Source organism: Bidens hawaiensis, unplaced genomic scaffold, assembly GCF_021521415.1.
Source record: "Bidens hawaiensis isolate Kalapana, Puna unplaced genomic scaffold, B.hawaiensis_p1.1 tig00038581_1, whole genome shotgun sequence".
NCBI lineage: Eukaryota > Viridiplantae > Streptophyta > Magnoliopsida > Asterales > Asteraceae > Bidens > Bidens hawaiensis.
In genome coordinates, this window is record NW_027505564.1 from 117,222 (window position 1) to 137,453 (window position 20,232).

The window sequence follows — 20,232 nt, forward strand, 5'->3', positions numbered from 1 at the left end:
ACCAAATCTGTACAATTCTTTTGATCTGATCAACCCAAATAAAAATTAATATTTAATCTATCACAATAACAGAGTCACCAGACCTGATTAATGCACTCTGCAACTTTATAACTTCACTTCTGCATGATGCATCAAAGATCAACTTTTTTGACATGTTTGATCTAAGATTGACCACCTGTTAAAAAAATACAATGAACCCGAATTAAACTTAAATTTTTGGATTTAGTGTTAGATGAAACCAACCAAGTTTTAACTTTTTTAACTTGTTGACACTCGACACATTAAATGTTTTTGTTGAACAAATTTATATACGGGTTAGTGTTGGTTAATATCAAGAAGACAACAAGCATTTTAGCAGTTCGGTCCCTTAGGATTAGGATCATGTGAGAACTATTTTGAAATTAAGAACTTTGATAACCATTTTGGACCACAAAAAAAGTTCTTTTTATAAAAAGTAAAAAAAAATTATAAAACAAAAAAAACACGAAAATAAAAAAGTAAAAATACCAAAAAAATTTAATTTTCATTCCGGTTTCATAAAAAAATTTAAAAACAGTAAGCAAAATATAGGTTTAGCAAAATTATACATATATGTATAATATGTATTTTTTAATTTTATACAAGTTATTCTTTATACACATATGTACAATTAAGGTGAATGATAATGTACATATGTGTACATTATGTAAATCGATATTAAATAAAAATATACATATGAGTATAATTAAGGTTTTTTTTTTTAATTATGAAACCGGGATGAAAAATAATTTTTTTTGGTTTTTTCTTTTTTTTTTTGTTTGATATATATTTTTTTTATTTTTTAAAGGAGTTTTTTTTTTGTGGCTTAAAATGGTTCTCAAAATTCTCAATTTCCAAAGAGTTCTCTTAGGATCCTCATTATAACTTATATCCCTTGTTATCAGGTCAAAATAATCTTATTAAACAATCTAACAAAATAAGGGATTTAACAGCTACAAAGAGAAGTTAGGGACCAAACCACTAAAATGTTGAAAGTCGGTTGGTTTTGTCCGACATTAACCCTTCATATTGGCGTTGTGAAAGACAAAAATGTTGTTAGTTTCTTAGGCTATCAAAATTTTCATAGGAAAGGAGGACAGATTACTTAATTAAACATCTATACTCCACATGGTATAGTCAAATGTTAAAATGGTTGATTTTTTGCAGTTTTTATTAAAACTATTAACCTCAGCTTCTATGCGTTTGGAAGACCTCGAAGATCAGCAAATGTTTTCCTTCTTTCTTTCTCAATCTTGATGGCAATAAAATGACAAAAATATTAATAAACTTCAAATCAAATGTTAATTAATGTCAAAGTTTACACGAATAATAATAATAATAATAATAATAATAATAATAATTATTATTATTATTATTATTATTATTATTATTATTATACCTGAGACTCCAACTCGGTTATTCTCTGTAAAGCTCTTTGTTCTATACTTGCACGTTTTTTGTATTCTTCTTCAAGCAATCCAGTTAACTGATATCTTAACTCTGCCATTTCTTGAGCTAAATCTTCAGCTTCTTCATTTGCCTTAAACTTTTCATCTTTTAATTGTTCCTTAAGCTGGTTCACAAGAACTTCATAATCATGTATTTGAGCTTCATATTCATTTAATTTCTTCATTTTCGCATTGCTTTCAAATGTTTTAAGCTTCTCCTTCAAATCCATATTTTCGTCAACTAACCGTGTAACATTTTGTATCTGAATCTTGTAGTTTCTAGTAAGATCCTGCATCCTATGATGTTCTCGATCAACTTCTTTTTGGAGTTCTTTCGCTTCAAGAAAACTATGCTCCATCGCCATCAAATCAAGCTTCATGCTTTCGATGTCACACTGGAAATCCAAAGCAATATTTGAAATGGATTCCTCTAATTTATCTATACACAACGTTGAATTACGCAACTTGTGTTCTTTGTTCTCTAAATTCGCCATTAAACCTAAATTCTCTGACTTGCACGCCTTCAACTCTCGCTCTAATTTTTTAATAGCTTCATCCAAATCTTCTTTCGCTTTGACCTTTGACTTTAGACTGTGGATATAATCAGTCAAACGGTTTATCTCTGTGTCCCGTGTGGTCAACTGATCCTGCAAGTAATCTGTGAATGAGTCAAGCCTACAGTACAACCATGCACCTGCTTCTTGTCGATACGCTTACCTAGTTCTTGGGAGCAGTTACTCAATTCTCTTTCCAAATCTTGGATACGCTTCTTGTCATTAGATCGAGTTGCAGATAGCGTTTTCGCGTGAGATTCTAGGCTCTGTATTAAGTCAACTCCCGGGTCAAACTTTAGTATTTATAGAACATATGTGTATCATTTACCATAGGGGTCTGCTCGGTTCGGTTATTAGCCTAAACCGAAACCAAAGCCATCGGAACCAATCAGTTATCGTTTAATCTGTTTGGTTTGTATGGTTAATTTGTCGGTTTCGGCTCGGTTTGGCTAATAACCAATACCAAACTTACGCTAAATTTTTTCCTTAGAAATACATGAAATGGAGATATAAAACCATGAAATGAAAATATAAGACATCAAATACATGAAATTATGAATGGTTCAGTTCGGTCAGTTTATTTCGGTTAAGAAAATAACAATAACTAGTTTTTGGCTAATTCAGTTTTCAGTTAATTTCGGTTCGGCTGCAACTAATGGTTCGGTAATTTCTCACCCCTAAAATTTACCATATTAGTGAAGAGCCGAATATAAGTAAACTTACACGGATGAGTTCAGAGCTTGATTGTTTCAGCAAGTCCTTTTCGATCCTCAACTACATTCAATAACATACACCAATGAGATCAACACAGTCATAACTCATACGCGTATCGTTATTATTAACAATGATAATAATAATAATAATAATAATAATAATAATAATAAAATAGAAGATGTACATGTACCTCTTTACATCTAGCCTCAAACTGTAATAACTCTTCATCTTCCAGAACATAACTGCTTCCACTACTTGAACAAGCAGACATCTATCTATATACAACAATAAAAACATTAAACATGAATAAAAAATGAATCTTGAAATATGATAACCAATCTCATCAATCCACAGACCAAAACCCACAAAAAATCCTATTAATAAACAGGTCAATAAACAATTGAAAGAAAATCTTGAAATGAATTGTTCTAGGGTTTTGAATAAGAAGACGTACAGTAGAGAAAGATGAAATTGAGGTGAATTGAGATAATAAAGTTGAAAGCTTTTGATTTTTGAAGGCTAATTGATTTTGATTTTGGGTTTGCTTAGGTTTCTTCTGTATTTCAATTTTGTAAGTTTAATTATAAAACTGGAAACGTATCTGGTAAAGTTTAAAGTAAACAACATTTGATTTGACCAACGTGCGTTACTCATACCTTTAACTTGATTCCAACCTGGATTCCTAAATCCTAATCATGTCTCCATGTTTTCTAAACAAGTTACATGTTTTCTAAACAAGTTAGCTTGTGTTAACTTATGAGAGCTCAAACTCGGCTCCCGTCGAGCTTTTTCTCTAAAGCAGAGGTGCATAAATCGGGTATCTTTTAGAAATCAGGTATATGTATGGTCAATTAAAGTCAAAACTGGTTGGGTAGGAACCGGTTTCGGGTATAGCCGGGTATTTTTAGGTTCAGAGCGTGTATAGGTCTGTGGAGAAACCCAATATCAGGTCATACCCGCGGGTCACGTAAGTGTAGGAACTATACTTAGTCGGGTTCGGAATCGGGTATTTTGTGTACCTATACTCTAAAGCTCAAGCTCATTTCATGAGTTTTTTTTTGTTTTGCAAACTCGGGTTTGCCCCGTTTATTATTCATTAACTAATTAATATATTTTTTTGGTTATTTATATGTATTTTAAGAAAACCCTTAAATAACTCTAAGCTTGGCTCGAGTTCATGTAATGCCTTGAACGAGCCAAAACTCAGCTCCAACTCGGGCTCGATAACTAAATGAGCTTCGATACACACTCCAATTTTTATATACCTTTTCTTTTAACCTTTTTAATGTAATTACCACTTTAGGCACTTTTTAATGGTTTAACATTATTTTTTCACCACATATAATTATTTATCACGTTCATATCTCATTATTTTATACAATGCCCGTTTATTGGAACGGCTACTTTGGATTACCTTTATTATTTGTGTAGTGACTATTGGTAGAAAGAAACGATGAGCCAAATGGTCATATCGATGATCAAAAACTCGAACTTACACGATAAAGTTAAAAGTAAACGGTTTAAAAAGTCACATTTACAAATTTAAGATGGAAAATAAGGATGTGATTTAGAATTAAAAATGGCCATGTGTTGGAAAATGAATATGTTTCATATGTGTCGGTAAAAAAATAATAAAAAAAATACATTTGTTTGGAGTTTTGAAATTCGAAGTTATGAAGAAAAGAATTAGTCAAAAAAACGCTGTGAGTTAAAATATAAACATGAATTGGGCTTCATGGCCCAGAAGAAAAGTGGACAAAAAATTTTGAATTGGCACATGGACTAGTTCCATTAAATAACTTGGTTGCAAATTGGAGGAGATATCGACAGCTAGCGGAGAATGCCAGAATGGAGATTAGGGTTGTTTACGAGTTGGACCAGAGTGGGTTCAAGCTCAGGCTTGAATTTAAATGAGGCAGCTCGGCTAGACTGGAGCTTGATCTTGAAGTTAAATGAGCCTGAGAACAGACCAACGAGCTTAGGTCGAGTTTGGCTCGGTTACAAAAATTAGCCATCTCAGTTCAGATCGTTTCAAATCATGTTTTTTAGCTAGTTTTATCTGAGCTTTGTGTTTGTCTAGGAACCCAATGCAAGGAACATTTCGAACGTTGTGTGTGTTCAATTATAATTAGGGTTGTGTGACAGATCGGAACCGTCATAACTAGACCGGAACCGACAGATGACTGATAAATAAAATCAGAACCAGACCCTATTATAGTAAAACTGGGTTTTTTCCAGAACCACTCAAATCGGTTCTCTAAGCGATTATGTTATCAAATGGGTTGTGCGAATCAGATGAGCTATAACTTTTGAGTTTGAATAAAATGGGCCACAACTTTGAGTTTTAATCAAATGGGTTGTGCAAATCGTTATTAAATCCAAACTTTGCAAATTGCAACAATAAAAAATTAAAACTTGAATCAAACTAATAAAAAGTAACAATATTCAAAGTTTAAATCATCCAAATTAAAAGTAACACTTGTTACAATTGTGGATCAGACCCTTCAATCGAAGCTACTAAACAAGAACTGAAGAGAAGATTAGATTAGGGTTTGAGTTAGGAGGTCATCGGTGTTTGTTAACAAACCATTTCTCTTTGTTTTGGTTCATGAATATGAAAAGCTCATAAATATAGAGATTTAAAAATCTGAATTTGAATAGTCCGGTTCTTCGGTTCCAAATCTTGAGCCTTCGGTTTACCCGAAACTGTACTGAAAACCGTTTAATGTAAAAACTGAGAACCAGAAAGTAACACCGGTTCAATGTCGGTTTCGTACCATTTCTTGCTCACCCCTAATAAACTATACTTCTTGAAAATAAAATAAATATGTATAAATAATCCATATGAGCAACTTTAATCTATGTACCGTTCGAAAAAAATATATTCGTTATTGATTCGATTGGATGACACAATATTTATTAACAAAAGTACAGAGGGGCCCAATACCTTTTCTATGAAAATGTTGGAATAAGATATGGCCCACTAACAATGAGCATTTGTGATGTGTGTTGAAAGAACCTCCGTTTTTTGTATTCTTTTTATTTTGTTTTGTAAATTTATGTAAAAAAAAATAATACGTACCTATTTATAAATATATTTCTTAAAATGATGTATAAACAGTTTCAGATTGGGATAATGACAAATGTTTTCTAAATGAAGGGATTAAGGTTTGATAGGTTATGTGTAACATTTTGGCATGTTTAGACCATCCTTTTTTAACAATAAAGGGTCGCCTTGTTGACGAGCTGTGAGTTACACGACACTGCTTCATGTGTTGTTTTAACCATGAAGCGTTCCAAGGGGTTTTAGGGATCGTGTAAATGTTTATAAAGATAAATGGTATAAAAACGTTTATCGAATGTTTTGGGATGATTTTTTTAAGTGAGATGGGTTATGGAACTTGTCAAGGGGAAAGTACAAGGTCTGTAAACGTGGTTTAAAAAAGTATATGATTGATGTGACGAAATTATATGGGGTACACGTTTCATTGTCATTCCGCCTCAAATACTCGTTGAGAACGAATAATATATGAGGTACATGTTTCATGCATACACAATTTTCTCAGCTAACTACCACCGAATGCACATTTGCTAATGACACGCGATCAAAATGTTGATACACAAGCACGACCATTTTTTGCCTTTAAACTTTATGAACCTTATCATTTTTCCGAAAATAGTCTAAAACCGATATTTCCTGCACTTGCTCATAACCACATACCGACATACCGTTACTCATAATTAGACATCGCTAGGCAACGTATACTGGTTTGTCGTCTGCTGGTCCTTCATGTCTGAGTTTGAACCAAACCAAAGTCCGGTTATCTCCATAAATTCAAAGACCAATGATCACAAAGTACGAGTTCAGCTAGGACGGTCTCAATTCGGCTGATCAGGAAGGAAGCTACAAAATTTAATAAACTATTTGATAACTTTATAGTTAACTAACAATTAATAAAAACCTTGAAATTTAATTATGTAAGGTCAGTAACTCGAGGCATATTCTTATTTTTACTTGTAAGTACCAAAATCTAGCATTTCAAAATGCTATAAACTTTCCTACATTTTCTTGTTTCAAACTAATAATAAAGCTTCATACTTTACCCATTGATCCACCCGTGGCCTGTTTCAACGCCATTGCGATATGCGCAGAGCCAGTAAGATGAAGTTTATACGCCGTAAAGCCATAACAACCCACATTGCACACTTTACAAGTCACCAGAATACCACCCGCTCCCTCTTGATCCATCTTCGGCCTCTTTGTATCTGCACCCTTATCACTTGACAATAAGTCATTAACCTTCCTTTTACTCCCATCCAAAATGACAGATTTGCCCTCAAGGGCGGTCCGCTTCAACTTCTTTTGGTGTTTCATTCCTGCAATGTGTTTGTTGAACACATCACGCGTGTTGCAGCTAATCCCACAAAGTTCACACCTTACAAAGCTGCATACATTTGGATTTACAACTTCACCTTTGGTCAACTTAAGGTTGTCTGTAAGTGGTGTGGTCACCGGTTCAATGACTGTTGAGGGTAATTTGGGAACTTTCTCTAGCTTTTCACACCATACAGTATTTTTCTCGATCACGACTGAGTTCGATTCTTCCATGGGAATTCTTGTTTGTTCTGAAATTTTAAGCTTTTTTTGGGCACCGTGTTTCGCGGGTACGGGGTCCTTAAACAAAGATTCGTCCACCTGGCAGGCAACATACAATATAATCACATAAGCATTACATATCAAAACAAGTTAAATTAAAAATAGTTTTGATGCTAAAGATAATAAATTTAATCAAGTTACCTCCACCATAGCGATTTTTTTATAATATTGTCCCAGTGGAGGAATCGCGCAAACATACGAGTCATCCAACGCTTCTTTTTGTTGGTCTAAAGTGTCACTTGCAACGGATGATGATGCTTCTTGCTCGGTGACGGTTGAAACTATGACATTTTGGGTAATATAATGCAACTCTTGGTTCTTTTTCTCGGGTTCTTGGTCTAAAATGTCGCTAGCAACGGGTGACGGTGTTTCTTTGTTAATTGTAGATGAACCGGTTAGCTTTTGGGTGGTCTTCAAATCTATCTTTCCTTCCATATGTTTCATGAACGCCTTCGCACTGTCAGAAGTCATGAAATCATCGGTTTTGGTTTCGATTTTTGTTATAACCACATTGTTTAATGCTTGTGGAGCAACAACTGTTGAACTTGTTGAAGTTGTGGACACCTTTGTTGCATGTTCACTCAAAGCTACACCTGCCTGAATGTGTCAAAGATATTATCAACAGTCGATACGCAACATATATAGGTGTGTGTGTATGTATATGTATAAGCTATAAATATAACAATGTTGAATTAGTTGATGCAAAGTTAATAAAAAAACAAAAATATATTGAATGTAAAAGAAAACCAAAATGTACCAAGGCTTCTTAATTTGTATCCTGAAACTAAAACTGTGTGAAAGGAACAATTTTGAACCCGTATATTTAATAAAAAGAGTTGTTCTAACAATCAAATTAAAATCTTAAATTGTAAAAAAAAAAAAAAAAATCTTGAATCATAATTCTAGTAATGATTTTTTAATCAAATGCCTAAATTGTCTTAAAGAAATTCGTTCGAAAAAAGCATTATCGATCGATCTTAACACTAGCGGACCTATTTGAGAAGAGTGGGCACCCGCCCTCTATAGAAAAAAAATTAGTGTTATTCATACGCTAAAATCCAGATAACCTTAATAAAATTTTAGTTAAGCCCCCGATAACCCCTAAAATCCCAATAGCTCTAATAAAATTTTGTTTAAGCCCCCAATCACCCAAATAAAATAAAAAATCATGGATCCGCCACTGAATCACAAATGCCAAACAATTCAAACCTTCTTCATCGATTTCAAGCCGTCGAGTCACGGCTCACTACTTAGGTTGATGTAAACTCAACTCGTGAACAACCCAACAAGAACTATGAGCTAAATATATTTATTATTACTTTATCAAATTCAAATATAAATAAAATAATAATATAATACGTTCACAACCATTTAATCCCGCCGTACCCATCGTTTGACCCGAACAAACACATCAACATCAACATCAACATCAAAACACCACATAATAATTATTATTATTATTAATATTATTAACTTACATGTTCAGAAGCCGTTAAATCAACTTTCTCAACAACAACAACTTCACTCCTTAATAACGCTACAACACAAGGATCAACATCCATAGAAACAGAAGAAGAGGATGATATTGTCTGATCCATCACTTTCGGGTCGGATCTTGGAGGGTATATTACGGGTGCGGGTGTATAAAAGTTGGTTATTAATGTTGGAAGTATTGGAATCGAGAATTTGGGTTGTGACATTTGTTGGGTTTTGATCTTGAAACCGAAACCTTAATATTAATATTTTGTGTTTTGTAAATTTGAAACATAAAAACACAAGTGAAGAATCTTGTTGTGGAAGAAAGAGGTTTATGTTTATGTTTATGTTTGAGAGATCAGCTTCTTGGCATGACGGTGGAATGATAAATATGTAATGTTATTATTATTATTAGTGGCAATTTTATAGAATAGTAGCCAAGTTTAGTTTTAAAAGTGTTTCAATTAGGTCACTCAACTTTAAAAAGTGTTTAATTAGGCCACTCAACTTTCATATTATATTAAATTAAAGGTTTTAACATGTTTTTTTAACGTTTTTATTTTTTGTTTCACGTAGGAAATCTTTTTATCTTTTTTTTCATGTTGACGTTGAGTGGCGACTTGGATTTTATTTTTTATTTTTGAATTTTAATATAATTAACGTTTTTTTATTTTTTTTTTAAATATAACTACATATATTGCAAATTCCGACACTCACATCTTATCCTCCATTTCTATCTTAACAAACTAAAAAATCGGTGAGACTCGATTTGAAGATTTAGTGACCCGTTTCGAGAAAAATATGCATAAGTGACCTAATTGAAACATTTTTGAAAGTTGGTTACTATTTTATGAGATATCTCTTATTATTATATATTTATTTATATTGCAATATTCCAAAAATGTAACATCCTAAAATTTTAAGGTTGAATAAAGAAAGTTATGTTTAGTGATTTCGCGTTATTGATTATTTAATATCGAGTAAGGAGCGGATCATGGACTTAGATTAATTGAGATGGGTTAAATGAGAATGGGCCTTAAGTCCATGGGCTTAAGGGATATAAATATCCCCAAAACCCTAAAACATCACTCATTCCATCTTATTCTCTAACACTCCAAAACACACCCACACCACACACACCGCCGGCGGCCGAGAGAGAGGAACGAGCGTGATCCGAGAGAGAGCGAGCGATTAGTTGTGATTAAACAAGTTAAACGAGATCCAAACAAGCACAAAAAGGTATGATTCTTGATCTTTGAAGTTTAAAGATCCAAGCTTTATTGTGTTTATACGACCGAAAACGGTTGGGGAGCGTAGTGGGTGATGTCGAACCATAACAAGGGTGTTAAAATCGCCAAAAATGCTTGATAGAAACCAAACAGCGGCTGAACTGGGCAACTTCGCCTTCAAAGCGATAACTTCGCCGTCAAAGCGATAACTTCGCATTCAAAGCGATAACTTCGCCTTCAAAGCGATAACTTCGCCTGAGGCCAAGTTCGCCTAACTGATAACTTCGCTTACGGCCAAGTTCGCCTAACTGATAATTTCGCTTACGGCCAAGTTCGCCTAACTGGTAACTTCGCCTGATGCCAAGTTCGCCTAATTGATAACTTCGCTTACGGCCAAGTTCGCCTAACTGGTAACTTCGCCTGAGGCCAAGTTCGCCTAATTGATAACTTCGCTTACGGCCAAGTTCGCCTAACTGGTAACTTCGCCTGAGGCCAAGTTCGCCTAATTGATAACTTCACTTACGGCCAAGTTCGCCTAACTGATAACTTCGCCTAAAGCTAAGTTCGCTTAAGGTTTAACTTCGCTTAACGCTAAGTTCGCCTAAGGTTTAACTTCGCTTAAAGTCAAGTTCGATTAGGAAATAAATAAAAAACCTAATGAAAAATGTGTTAAGACAGTTAATGGAAATAAAATTTTTCCAAGCTGACCTGGCAGCTCGACCCCAGCCAGGGGCTCTGCCCCTTGGACCCTGCTAGGGGCTGCCGCCCCTAGACCCCGCTGCCCCCGGACCCCCGTTCGTTGTGGGTCATATAAAGATAGAAATGCAATATGAGAAGTGATAGTTAATTGATACGTATACTTGTTATACAGTCAGCCGTGCACAACTGAAGAAAGTGATTACGATTAACGGTGAACGTAACCGTGTTCAGGTGAGTTTCTAGCCCCATTCTTTGTTATGTTTTCGGGGCTATGTGCATACTCGATGTGTTGTTAATACATTTATCCTAAGTGATAAGTGTATGCCATATGTGATATATGTGATATGTATGAATGATTGCTTGATGGTACGTGAACGATCTTCGGATATTGCACGTACCGTCAGGTTGTAACGCTATGTATAAGGTAAGTATGATATGTATGCTTATGTGTATGAATGTAATAAAGTTAATAAAAGAAGGAAAAGACGGTTGTATGGTTGTATGGTTACGAAAAGGGTACCGAGCCCTAATAATACTCGAGGTATGATGTATGGTTGTATGGTAACGAAGAGGGAATCGAACCCTACTAATATTCGAGAACTAGGGACCAGACCCTTATAATATCTGTGATGTTAGGGACCAGACCCTTATAATATCTGTGAGGTTATAGGGCGAAAGGCTCTTTAAAACGTATGATTATGTATGTAAAGAAAGTACGAAGGTAAGAATGAAAGTATATGCACTTAGGTGTGTACGAAAGAAAGTTAAGAGGTTAAGTATGAAATGTAAGAATGTATTGTATGATTATGTGATTAACTAGAACTCACTCAGCGTAGCTGACTTTTAGTATGCACGCAGGTGAGTAGGATGAGGCAGCTCGCTTGCGGAGACACGTGGCACTGAATAAGAGGCTGGCATCGAAAGACTCAAGACGTTTAAGTTTAATGTTTCGTTTATTTTGAAAGACAAAATGATGTTTTAAGACAAGACGTGTTTTGTTATGAAATGTTTTATGAAAGTTTTTAAATTCCGCGAATGTTTTAATTAACTCTGATATTTAGAACTGCGTTTATGAGTAAATCCAACACGAAAGTAGGGTTACCGGTGATGGGGCCTTACAAAAAACCTACTAATATTCCAAGAACTAAAAACATATATGATATATCTACCGCATTAAATTAGAATTAGTGACAATACATTTTGGGAAGACAAAATAATCATTAGTTATAGAATTTTTTTAAACATTAAAGTAAAAATATTAAATATGTAAGGTTTTTGGGCTCTACTTATTTTCTCTTAATAAAAAAAATATTGGTTTTTGTATCCGTGCGTTATGACGCAAGGTTTATTTGTTTTTGATACATGCTAGGTAAGTAGGTATCCTTTTTTTTCTACTAATTTTGTTAATAAGAAAACTTTACTGATCGTAGAAATAGTGACATGCAATGTACAAAACATGTGTCGTTTAGTTACAAGAAATGCATGTGGCAGCAGGTAGGGATGAGTTCGGTAAACCATTACTAAAAATCCCGATTTTCCTAAAAAGCTTAGTACTAGTATCGAAAATGTTCAGTTCGATACATGTACAAGTAACGTAGGCAAAAATTCGGTAAATATTGGTACTAGTACTGATTTTTCCAAATCATGGTGTCGGTATCGTAATGCCCGTCTTGGTATCGGTACACGGTACCATTTGCGCATTCCTAGCAGCTACCATCTGTTAGTTATGATTAGTGATAAAGTATGGTACCAAACCCGGATCTGAACCCGAAAAAAACAAAAGCAAAGGAAAGGATACGAGATACCCCAACCCCGGCATACCTTGGACGAATACATCCAAAAAAGGATATGTGACAAGGGTCTGAGGAAAGATGCCTGTCAACACCATATATGAGCAGGAGCTACACGCCAATAAGACAATGGCACCTCGTATGCTCAGATCACCACTTACACACCACACAGGGGCAAACAGTACAAGGAGTGGGGGGGGGGGCATCATAAATGGGCACCCACAATCTCCACTACGGCTGCTAGAGTAGTGGTAGTCAAGCCCATAGTCGACACGTGGCCAAATGACGGGCTCCTACCTACGAACACACTCAGCTATAAATAAAGCCTCATATCGAAACAACAAGGTATCGTTCCACCCACAATACATTACACTCTCTTTGTGCTCACACTTATTCACAAGGAGACCTCGATGAAGGCAATGATAACTATTTGCTGAACTTAGAGAATCTCTTCCTTCTAAATCATCACCCCCAACCTGTTTCATGTCTCCTTTTGCAGATATTCACTCTCACGACCAACTCGTCGGATTCCTAGTTATTAACGATAACCACATTTAGAAATATCAGTTAAATCACGGTTAAACTCATGTTTCTTCAATAAGTTATATACAAAAGATGTATTGGTTAAACAAAATATGTTTAGCAATTTCCTATTAGTTACACAAAATATGTTTAACATCTCCTATTAGTTACACAAAAGATGTAGTATTAGTACACAAAGACCCCAATGTTTTAAAGAATGCTTCATGATGTTGTATTCAAAATTTAATAACAAGTAAAATGGATGAATATTACATATATGTGAGAGAGACATTTTCATAATTAATATGTTTTTGTATAAACAAAGTAATTTTTGTTTGATTATTTTATGTTGCCTATATGTAGTTATGTACGCAAGAAATACATTACAAACTATTGATAAAGAAAATAACGAGAAACGATTCAGTTTTGTTTCTTTTTCTATAATAATTTGGTGTTTGATAATTTTTTATAATATATAATAGATTTTTAGTGATATTTACTCTTTTTAAATTCTACTTAACAAAAAAATAAAACAATTAAGTATCACTTGATCCATCTACCAAAATACAAACACCATTATTATATTGGTCATGTTTCATAACAAACTTGTATGAGTTTGTAAACAAGTGTGACACGTTAGATAAAGAATATACTACAAAACTGGTTTTGTAGATAAACATAACATTCAAGTACTCAACATGTGGGAACCAAACATAACCATTATAGATAACCATCATACTAGGTTCTACAAATAAACTAGAGATCATGTCACACGATAATCATATTATAAGATTGCTTATGCAAATAAATGTGAAATTTCACGTGAAAACATAATAGTGTTTTGATGATGATATTGTGATAATATGATATGTTAAAACATGTGTCGATATATTAGGTTATAAATCTGTCCATTATATAGGTTGGATGATAAAAATGACACAATACATATTACCTAGATTAAATAATGAAAAAATGTTTCATAAAAGCTTATTTTTAAAATAAAAGGTTTTATAAAATAGTTATATAAATAATAATTATTTAACAGAAAAACGAGATTGAAGACTAAAAATTATACTATGTATATAATTAATAGGAGAGAGAGATGACATGTAAAAGTGTCTGTTATTACTTTAAAACTTTTTTTCTATATTCGTTGTACTTCTATCATTTTTGAAAGGTCGTATGTAATATAAGTGTTTGGATGTATTGGTAGTTTACAAAATTAATATTTAGAATGACATGGGCTAGGAGAGGACAACTCGATGGTTCGACTATAAGTTCTACTGATGGAGTTGTACAAATGTAGAATTCAAGTCTTCAAGATATAAATAAATAAATAAATAAAATTAATAATCTGAAGAACAAAGTACAAACTCTCTAAAGTTAAAAGGGCACACCACCTTTCGTACGATAGAAATGACCCACGTGAAAATATGATAGTGGGCCCAATGGGCATCTGGTTCTTGTTAGGTTAGATTCACCTAGTGACCTAGAGGTGAAAAAAAACTCGTGCATGGAATCGTACCCAAAAAAATATACGAATGGATGTTTTTTAAATCCGAGTATTCTATAACCGGAACCGGAACCAACTTTACCCGTAGAATGGATAAGATATGCATTTTGAACTCAATACATGTATCTGGAACCTACCTGATATATATTCGTAAATACCGGAACCGGTCATACCCTATACCCTATACTTGATACCACTTATTTAATACCCGAAATAATACATTATTTATTATAGTATATTTTATGTTTACTTCACAACTTATATATATATTTTTTCTTAAAATGCATATTATAAAGTAAATAATTTGTAATCGAGTGAATTTATATTTGTAATATATTTTAATTATTTTTAAAATTTGCAAAGCAAATTTAATTTTTAAACAAATTTAAATATGTATAAAAATTAAAAACTTCATAGCCGGTTATTAATACCTGGTTATACCCAAACCCGATCATACCCTACCCGGGTACATAGGGTTGAGTTTTTCTCCCCAATACCCTACCCGATTTCTCTCAATACCTGATTTTTCAATACCTGAACTCGGTTCCATACTCAAAATTGGGTATTTAAAAAACCCAATTTGTGCACCTCTAGATTCACCGCTCATTTTTTTTGGTATTTTTTAACTTTATTTTATAAATTTATGTAAAAAAATATGTAGTTGTTTATATATTCTAACGAAATGAATTCATTTAGATAATAATTATGGTTCTGATAAGTAACAAAAACACTAGGAGAGTCATTATATTAAATTACACCATTGAAATTATTCTAAAAATTGTATTTTCAATCTACTCTTCACCCGTAAAATTCCAAACGTGTGTTTTGTCACGTTTTAGACTTTAAGTGTATAAATGAATGACATATGTGAATCCACTTTTATGTGTCATAGTTTTTCTACGTATTTGTATTTGGTTCATATTTGTTTGGATAAAATGTGACGGTGGGACTCTTATCATCTTTTAAGTTTTAAAAAAGTTATCCTTTCTTACAAGTTTATATTAGCATTTAATAATTTATGTAGCAATAATGTCATTACATAATAATAACATTTTTTTCTTCTATAAATGGACAATCCCTATGCAAACAGAAAATCTGTAAAAATTAGTGTAAAAGTTTTTGTTCAAGCCCACATTTTAGCCAAAATTGAGATAAATGAAAAGGCCCAAAATTATCAAGCAATGATTCATGATTTGGTTGACTAAGTCACCAAATAATAATTGAGCTAGTCTTAATGACTCATTAACCGAAACCGAACGGTTTTCAAAATTTGTTATATAAAATGTTCAATTTTGGTTTCGGTGAAGGCTCAAACTGAACCATCCTGTGTACACCCCTAAGTCGTCTAATATAATCAAAGCGTCGAAAAATCGATGGCACAACTATGGTTTCTATGGCAAGAGTTTTGTAGTACAAATTTCATATAACAGAGTTTTACAATTCAACTGTGTATAAACTATAAATAACCGCAATTATATCCTAATTTGATATATATTTTTTATTTTTAATCAATTGCATTATTATGTGGCACAAGTTGTGTTTTAAGTTTTTGTAAATGAGAATGACATAAGTTTCCCATATTTTTCATTTTTAGAGCCACAACCTTGCCACCACCAAATCTTCTCTCCTCGTTTAGGCGAGAAGAGTGGTAGCGGGAGGGGATGACAAACGACGTTGTACCAGCACGAATACCACCCCAGTTGCATGGTACAAGTACAGCCGAGAAAACCCATGTGCAATTATCTCCCAGCCCCGTCATTTGGTAAGCGTCGTTTAACTGCTATTTTGTTATTAATAATAATAATTAATTAAAAACAACCCACATATATATCATTTAGCATCCTCACATATTCCATACCATCCTTTTACTAATTTTCTCTCAAATTTCAACCATAAACACTTAGACAAGTCTTCATCTGGTTAAGAGCCTAAGAGGCTATGCATTATACATGTGTATAGCAGTGATGTTTCATCAGGTTAACACGACGCGTCTTCATCTAGTACTACAAAGATGCGTAACCTTTATCTTTTCTCAACAACTGCTCAAGCTACGTTACGTCATTTTCAAGATACCACAAGTTCAAACGACTCAAAATACAAGCAAGTTTCTAAACAACGATTGTGAAATGCATATGAGCGTCTTGTACAAGATTACTTATATAGTAACATACTTGCCCCCCTTAACTATTTAGTAAAATAATCATCAAAATACAGGGATGAGGATGATATAGAGATTCTTGAATGCTTTAATAGAGCATTGTATTATTATGTAGCATCAATAAGTTAAGTCAAGTCAAAGTCATGTTCTTGATTGCTAAAAGCTAATAACATATGTTTTCAATTTAAAACATCTAACACTTCAAAATGTTAGCATCATAAACAAACTTTCCAACATTTACTTGTTTCAAACAGAACAAGGCTTCATACCTGCAACCCATCCGATCGACCTTCAGCTTGTTTCTGTACCATTTCCGAATGCTCAACGCTTGCAAGGTGCGTTTGGAACGCCATAAAGCCAAAACAACTCACATTGCACACTTTACAACTCACCAAAACACCACACGCTTCCTCTTCACTCATCTTCTGCTTCTTTGTATCCGCATCCTCATCACTTAACAACGAGTCATCAACCTTCCTTTTACTCCCCTCCAAAATGACAACTTTGCCCTCTTCGTTCGACTCCGGCAACGATGTTTTGGGCTCGGAAGCAAGAGCACATTGTTTTTCAGCATTTTTCAACTTCTTTTGGTGTTTCTTTCCTGCAATGTGAGTGTTAAGCAGCTCAAGTGAGGTGCAAAAAATCCCACAAAGTTCACACGTTGTAGAGTTGGTTTTGATTGGATTGACATCTTTGCCCTCAAGCGGTGATGCAGAGTCGATAACCGTTGAGGGTAAATTGGGTATTTTGTCTAACTTTTGGAGGTTCTTTATATGCTTCTTCCCTGATGCATGTTTGCCATAGATATTGGTGGCACAGATGATGTTACAAACTTCACACCATGTAATCGCATTACCATTACCGTCCAACGACTTCGATTCTTCCATAGTTTTTACATATAAAGTTGGTGTCTTTTCTGAAAATTTAAGGTTTCTTTGGTGTTGTTTACCCTCAATGTGTATGTCAAAAGCCTTATCACCGCTGCAACTGATTTTACAAACTTCACACCACTTGGGTTGGTAGGCACCGGGTCTGTTCTGCGTGCCACCGTTAGAAGGCTGCAAATAACAAATGAGCAAAATTTAACCACCACTTAAAAAAATAAGACAGCAACATATGAAAGTAATATTAATGTTGAAAATGATCATAAATCTAGTAAATTTACCTCCATTGTAGCAACTTTTGGATAACCGTGTCCGGACACTAATGTCGTAACTTCACTCAAATCTACACCAGCCTGAATGTGTGAAAAGAAATTATCTTACTCTTGTCAATGGTCAAATATGCAACATACATGTAGAAGCTTAAATACAACAATGGTGATGAAAAGTAAATTAAAAAAGTGTGCAACAAATGGGGTCAAATAAAAATCCTAAATTTGTTTCAAACAAACTCCAATCATTATTTTGATAATCGTTTTCGTACACCGCTTTCAAATCTGTACACCAACATGTCTGTCACATCATAAGAGCCGTATGCTATTTGTGTAAGTCAAACACATCATACGTTCCGTATGATTTGATGAACATCGCCTTATACCGTCCTTCATAGTTCATACAATCTATATGACCATTTTCTGTCTGTCATACATCCCGTAAGACCGTTTTTCGCATCTCACACAACCCATGTAAAACATGAATGGTGTGTGAATGGCGTTTTTACTTAGGGATGAGCAAACAGGTACAAGTATTAAACTTTTGATACCAGGTACCAATTCAGTACCAGTTCGATACCGAGCACATCCCTCCCTAAATTAGTTTAGTGGTGTTTATCTAACAAACCTTTTACAAAGTTCGATGTACTAAAATATTAATAATTTATTGAATTTAAAACTATATAAAAAAAAAAATAATATATAATGCTCACAAGGGTCCACAGACCCATTTGACACGATCAAACATTTAACCCATAATACAAACTTTGATCTACAAACACAAACACATTCATAAAGAAATGAGCTTACATGTTCAGATGGTGTCAAATCAAGCTTTTCTGCAACAATTTCAGCCCTTGAAGCTACCACACAAGGGTCCATATCCATCGTCGATTACGGCGATTAATGTTGATCGTACATTTGGGTTTCGATTATCAATCGTTTAGGGTTTGTGGGTTTTGTGTTTAGAAACAAATTCAAGTTTGATAAAGACACCAAAGGCTAAACTTAAGGGGGTTAGCGTGTAAAATACGTAAAGTGTAACATGTAGTCGTTAAAAATGAAAAGTGGACTCGGGTGAGCTAGCCAAGTGGACCCGGGAAACGATTTTAAAGATTAGATTGTGTTAGTAGTAAATGGCGATAGACTAGCGATTTATTAGAAAAACAATGAGAACGACGCTCAAATTAGTACTAAAGGCTTAGTGGTCGTATAGCCTAGCGAATTATTACAAAATTAAAGAAAAAAAATTTCGACCAGTTTACGGGACATCAAGAAGACATTAAGGAAGAAAACTAGAGGTGGATGAGATGAGAATGTAAAGGTGAATGTGTTGGCGTAAAAAATGGACTATATAGTAAATGAAGTTGAATAAGTTAGAGGTGTCACGTGTATTAGACAAAATACTTTGGGGCCATATAAGCGACAATAACAACATCAAAGAAAAATTTGTTTACAAAATAAAATTGATTTTGCATTAAACTTGATATAACGCATTAGTAAGTGTAGGAGATAAACGAATTAGAATATAACTTGTATACATAAACGTGAAATTTCACATGATAATTTAATAATAAGATTGTGACATGTTAAAAGTTATGTATTAGGGTTGATGGGATGCTACGTAGGGCTGTTCAAAAAGCCCGAGGCTCGAAGCTTGGGCTCGTGGCTCGCTCGATAAAAGCTCGAATAAACTAGTTTAAAATACTTGATTTGAAACATTCTGAGCTGAGTTGGCTCATTTTTGTAACCGAGCCAAAATCGACATAGGCTCGGTTCGATCATGGCTCTGCTCGTTGGCTCGATCCTAATCTCGTTTAACTTCAAAATTGAGCTAGAGCCTTAGTTGAGTTGGCCCGTTTAATTTCGAGTCCGAGCTTGAAACCACTCTAGCTCGACTCGTGCTCGACTCGTGAACAACCCTAGATGCTTGCTACCAGGCTGAAAGCCAATCACAAATCGGCAGCTCACCTGTACCCATCGGTATCAACAAATCGACAGCTCATCTAATCGCATGAACCCGCTCCACCTGCATCTCCCCCCCCCCCCCCCTCTCTCTCTCCTTCTTGTGACTATTACCTGCTTCGCATTACCTGATTTGATACCCTAAATGCCGATGACGGTGTCTAAACAAAGCTAATGTATCCTAATGTGCTAGTTCAATAGGGTCCGGTTGAATAAAAAAACAAATTCAATGAAAGTTTTAACTTTAAGTCATGAAATGAAAGTTGGCAAGTCACTCAGAAGGGGTAACAACAAAAAGAGGTTGAGGTCATCAGATAATTTTAATAGTTCTTGATA

General features: G+C 34.2%; 3 protein-coding genes across 3 annotated transcripts; all 3 read right to left on the reverse strand.

Annotated features, from left to right (window-relative positions):
- Window positions 1–1,020: 1,020 nt before the first annotated feature.
- Window positions 1,021–3,289, reverse strand: LOC143613965 (uncharacterized). Its single transcript, XM_077087535.1, has 6 exons — window positions 3,185–3,289; window positions 2,925–3,009; window positions 2,744–2,794; window positions 2,184–2,286; window positions 1,418–2,124; window positions 1,021–1,270 (listed from the first exon to the last, which is right to left on the reverse strand). Exons 2-6 carry the CDS (start codon window positions 3,003–3,005, stop codon window positions 1,214–1,216), a joined length of 999 nt encoding a protein of 332 aa, XP_076943650.1. The 5' UTR covers window positions 3,006–3,009; window positions 3,185–3,289; the 3' UTR covers window positions 1,021–1,213.
- A 3,500-nt stretch (window positions 3,290–6,789) lies between these two features.
- LOC143613963 (uncharacterized) lies at window positions 6,790–17,900 on the reverse strand. Its single transcript, XM_077087534.1, has 2 exons — window positions 17,241–17,900; window positions 6,790–7,014 (listed from the first exon to the last, which is right to left on the reverse strand). Exons 1-2 carry the CDS (start codon window positions 17,663–17,665, stop codon window positions 6,828–6,830), a joined length of 612 nt encoding a protein of 203 aa, XP_076943649.1. The 5' UTR covers window positions 17,666–17,900; the 3' UTR covers window positions 6,790–6,827.
- Window positions 7,072–9,275, reverse strand: LOC143613967 (uncharacterized). The gene is made up of 4 exons (XM_077087536.1): window positions 8,870–9,275; window positions 7,533–7,988; window positions 7,171–7,430; window positions 7,072–7,111 (listed from the first exon to the last, which is right to left on the reverse strand). Exons 1-4 carry the CDS (start codon window positions 9,089–9,091, stop codon window positions 7,072–7,074), a joined length of 978 nt encoding a protein of 325 aa, XP_076943651.1. The 5' UTR covers window positions 9,092–9,275.
- Window positions 17,901–20,232: the final 2,332 nt, after the last annotated feature.

What these genes read in the sequence shown, in the direction of transcription:
- LOC143613965 (XM_077087535.1), bottom strand. Translation starts at nt 3,005, where the DNA reads ATGTCTGCTTGTTCAAGTAGTGGAAGCAGTTATGTTCTGGAAGATGAA. An exon ending in TTGAGGCTAGATGTAAAGAG is followed by an intron (nt 2,795 to 2,924) that starts GTACATGTACAT and finishes TATTGAATGTAG; the next exon opens with TTGAGGATCGAAAAGGACTT. An exon ending in TAACCGAGTTGGAGTCTCAG is followed by an intron (nt 1,271 to 1,417) that starts GTATAATAATAA and finishes ATTGCCATCAAG; the next exon opens with ATTGAGAAAGAAAGAAGGAA.
- LOC143613967 (XM_077087536.1), bottom strand. Translation starts at nt 9,091, where the DNA reads ATGTCACAACCCAAATTCTCGATTCCAATACTTCCAACATTAATAACC. An exon ending in ATTTAACGGCTTCTGAACAT is followed by an intron (nt 7,989 to 8,869) that starts GTAAGTTAATAA and finishes TGACACATTCAG; the next exon opens with GCAGGTGTAGCTTTGAGTGA. An exon ending in AATGTATGCAGCTTTGTAAG is followed by an intron (nt 7,112 to 7,170) that starts GTGTGAACTTTG and finishes AACACATTGCAG; the next exon opens with GAATGAAACACCAAAAGAAG.
- LOC143613963 (XM_077087534.1), bottom strand. Translation starts at nt 17,665, where the DNA reads ATGGAAGAATCGAAGTCGTTGGACGGTAATGGTAATGCGATTACATGG. An exon ending in AAAAGGAAGGTTGATGACTC is followed by an intron (nt 7,015 to 17,240) that starts GTTGTTAAGTGA and finishes CTTATTGTCAAG; the next exon opens with TGATAAGGGTGCAGATACAA.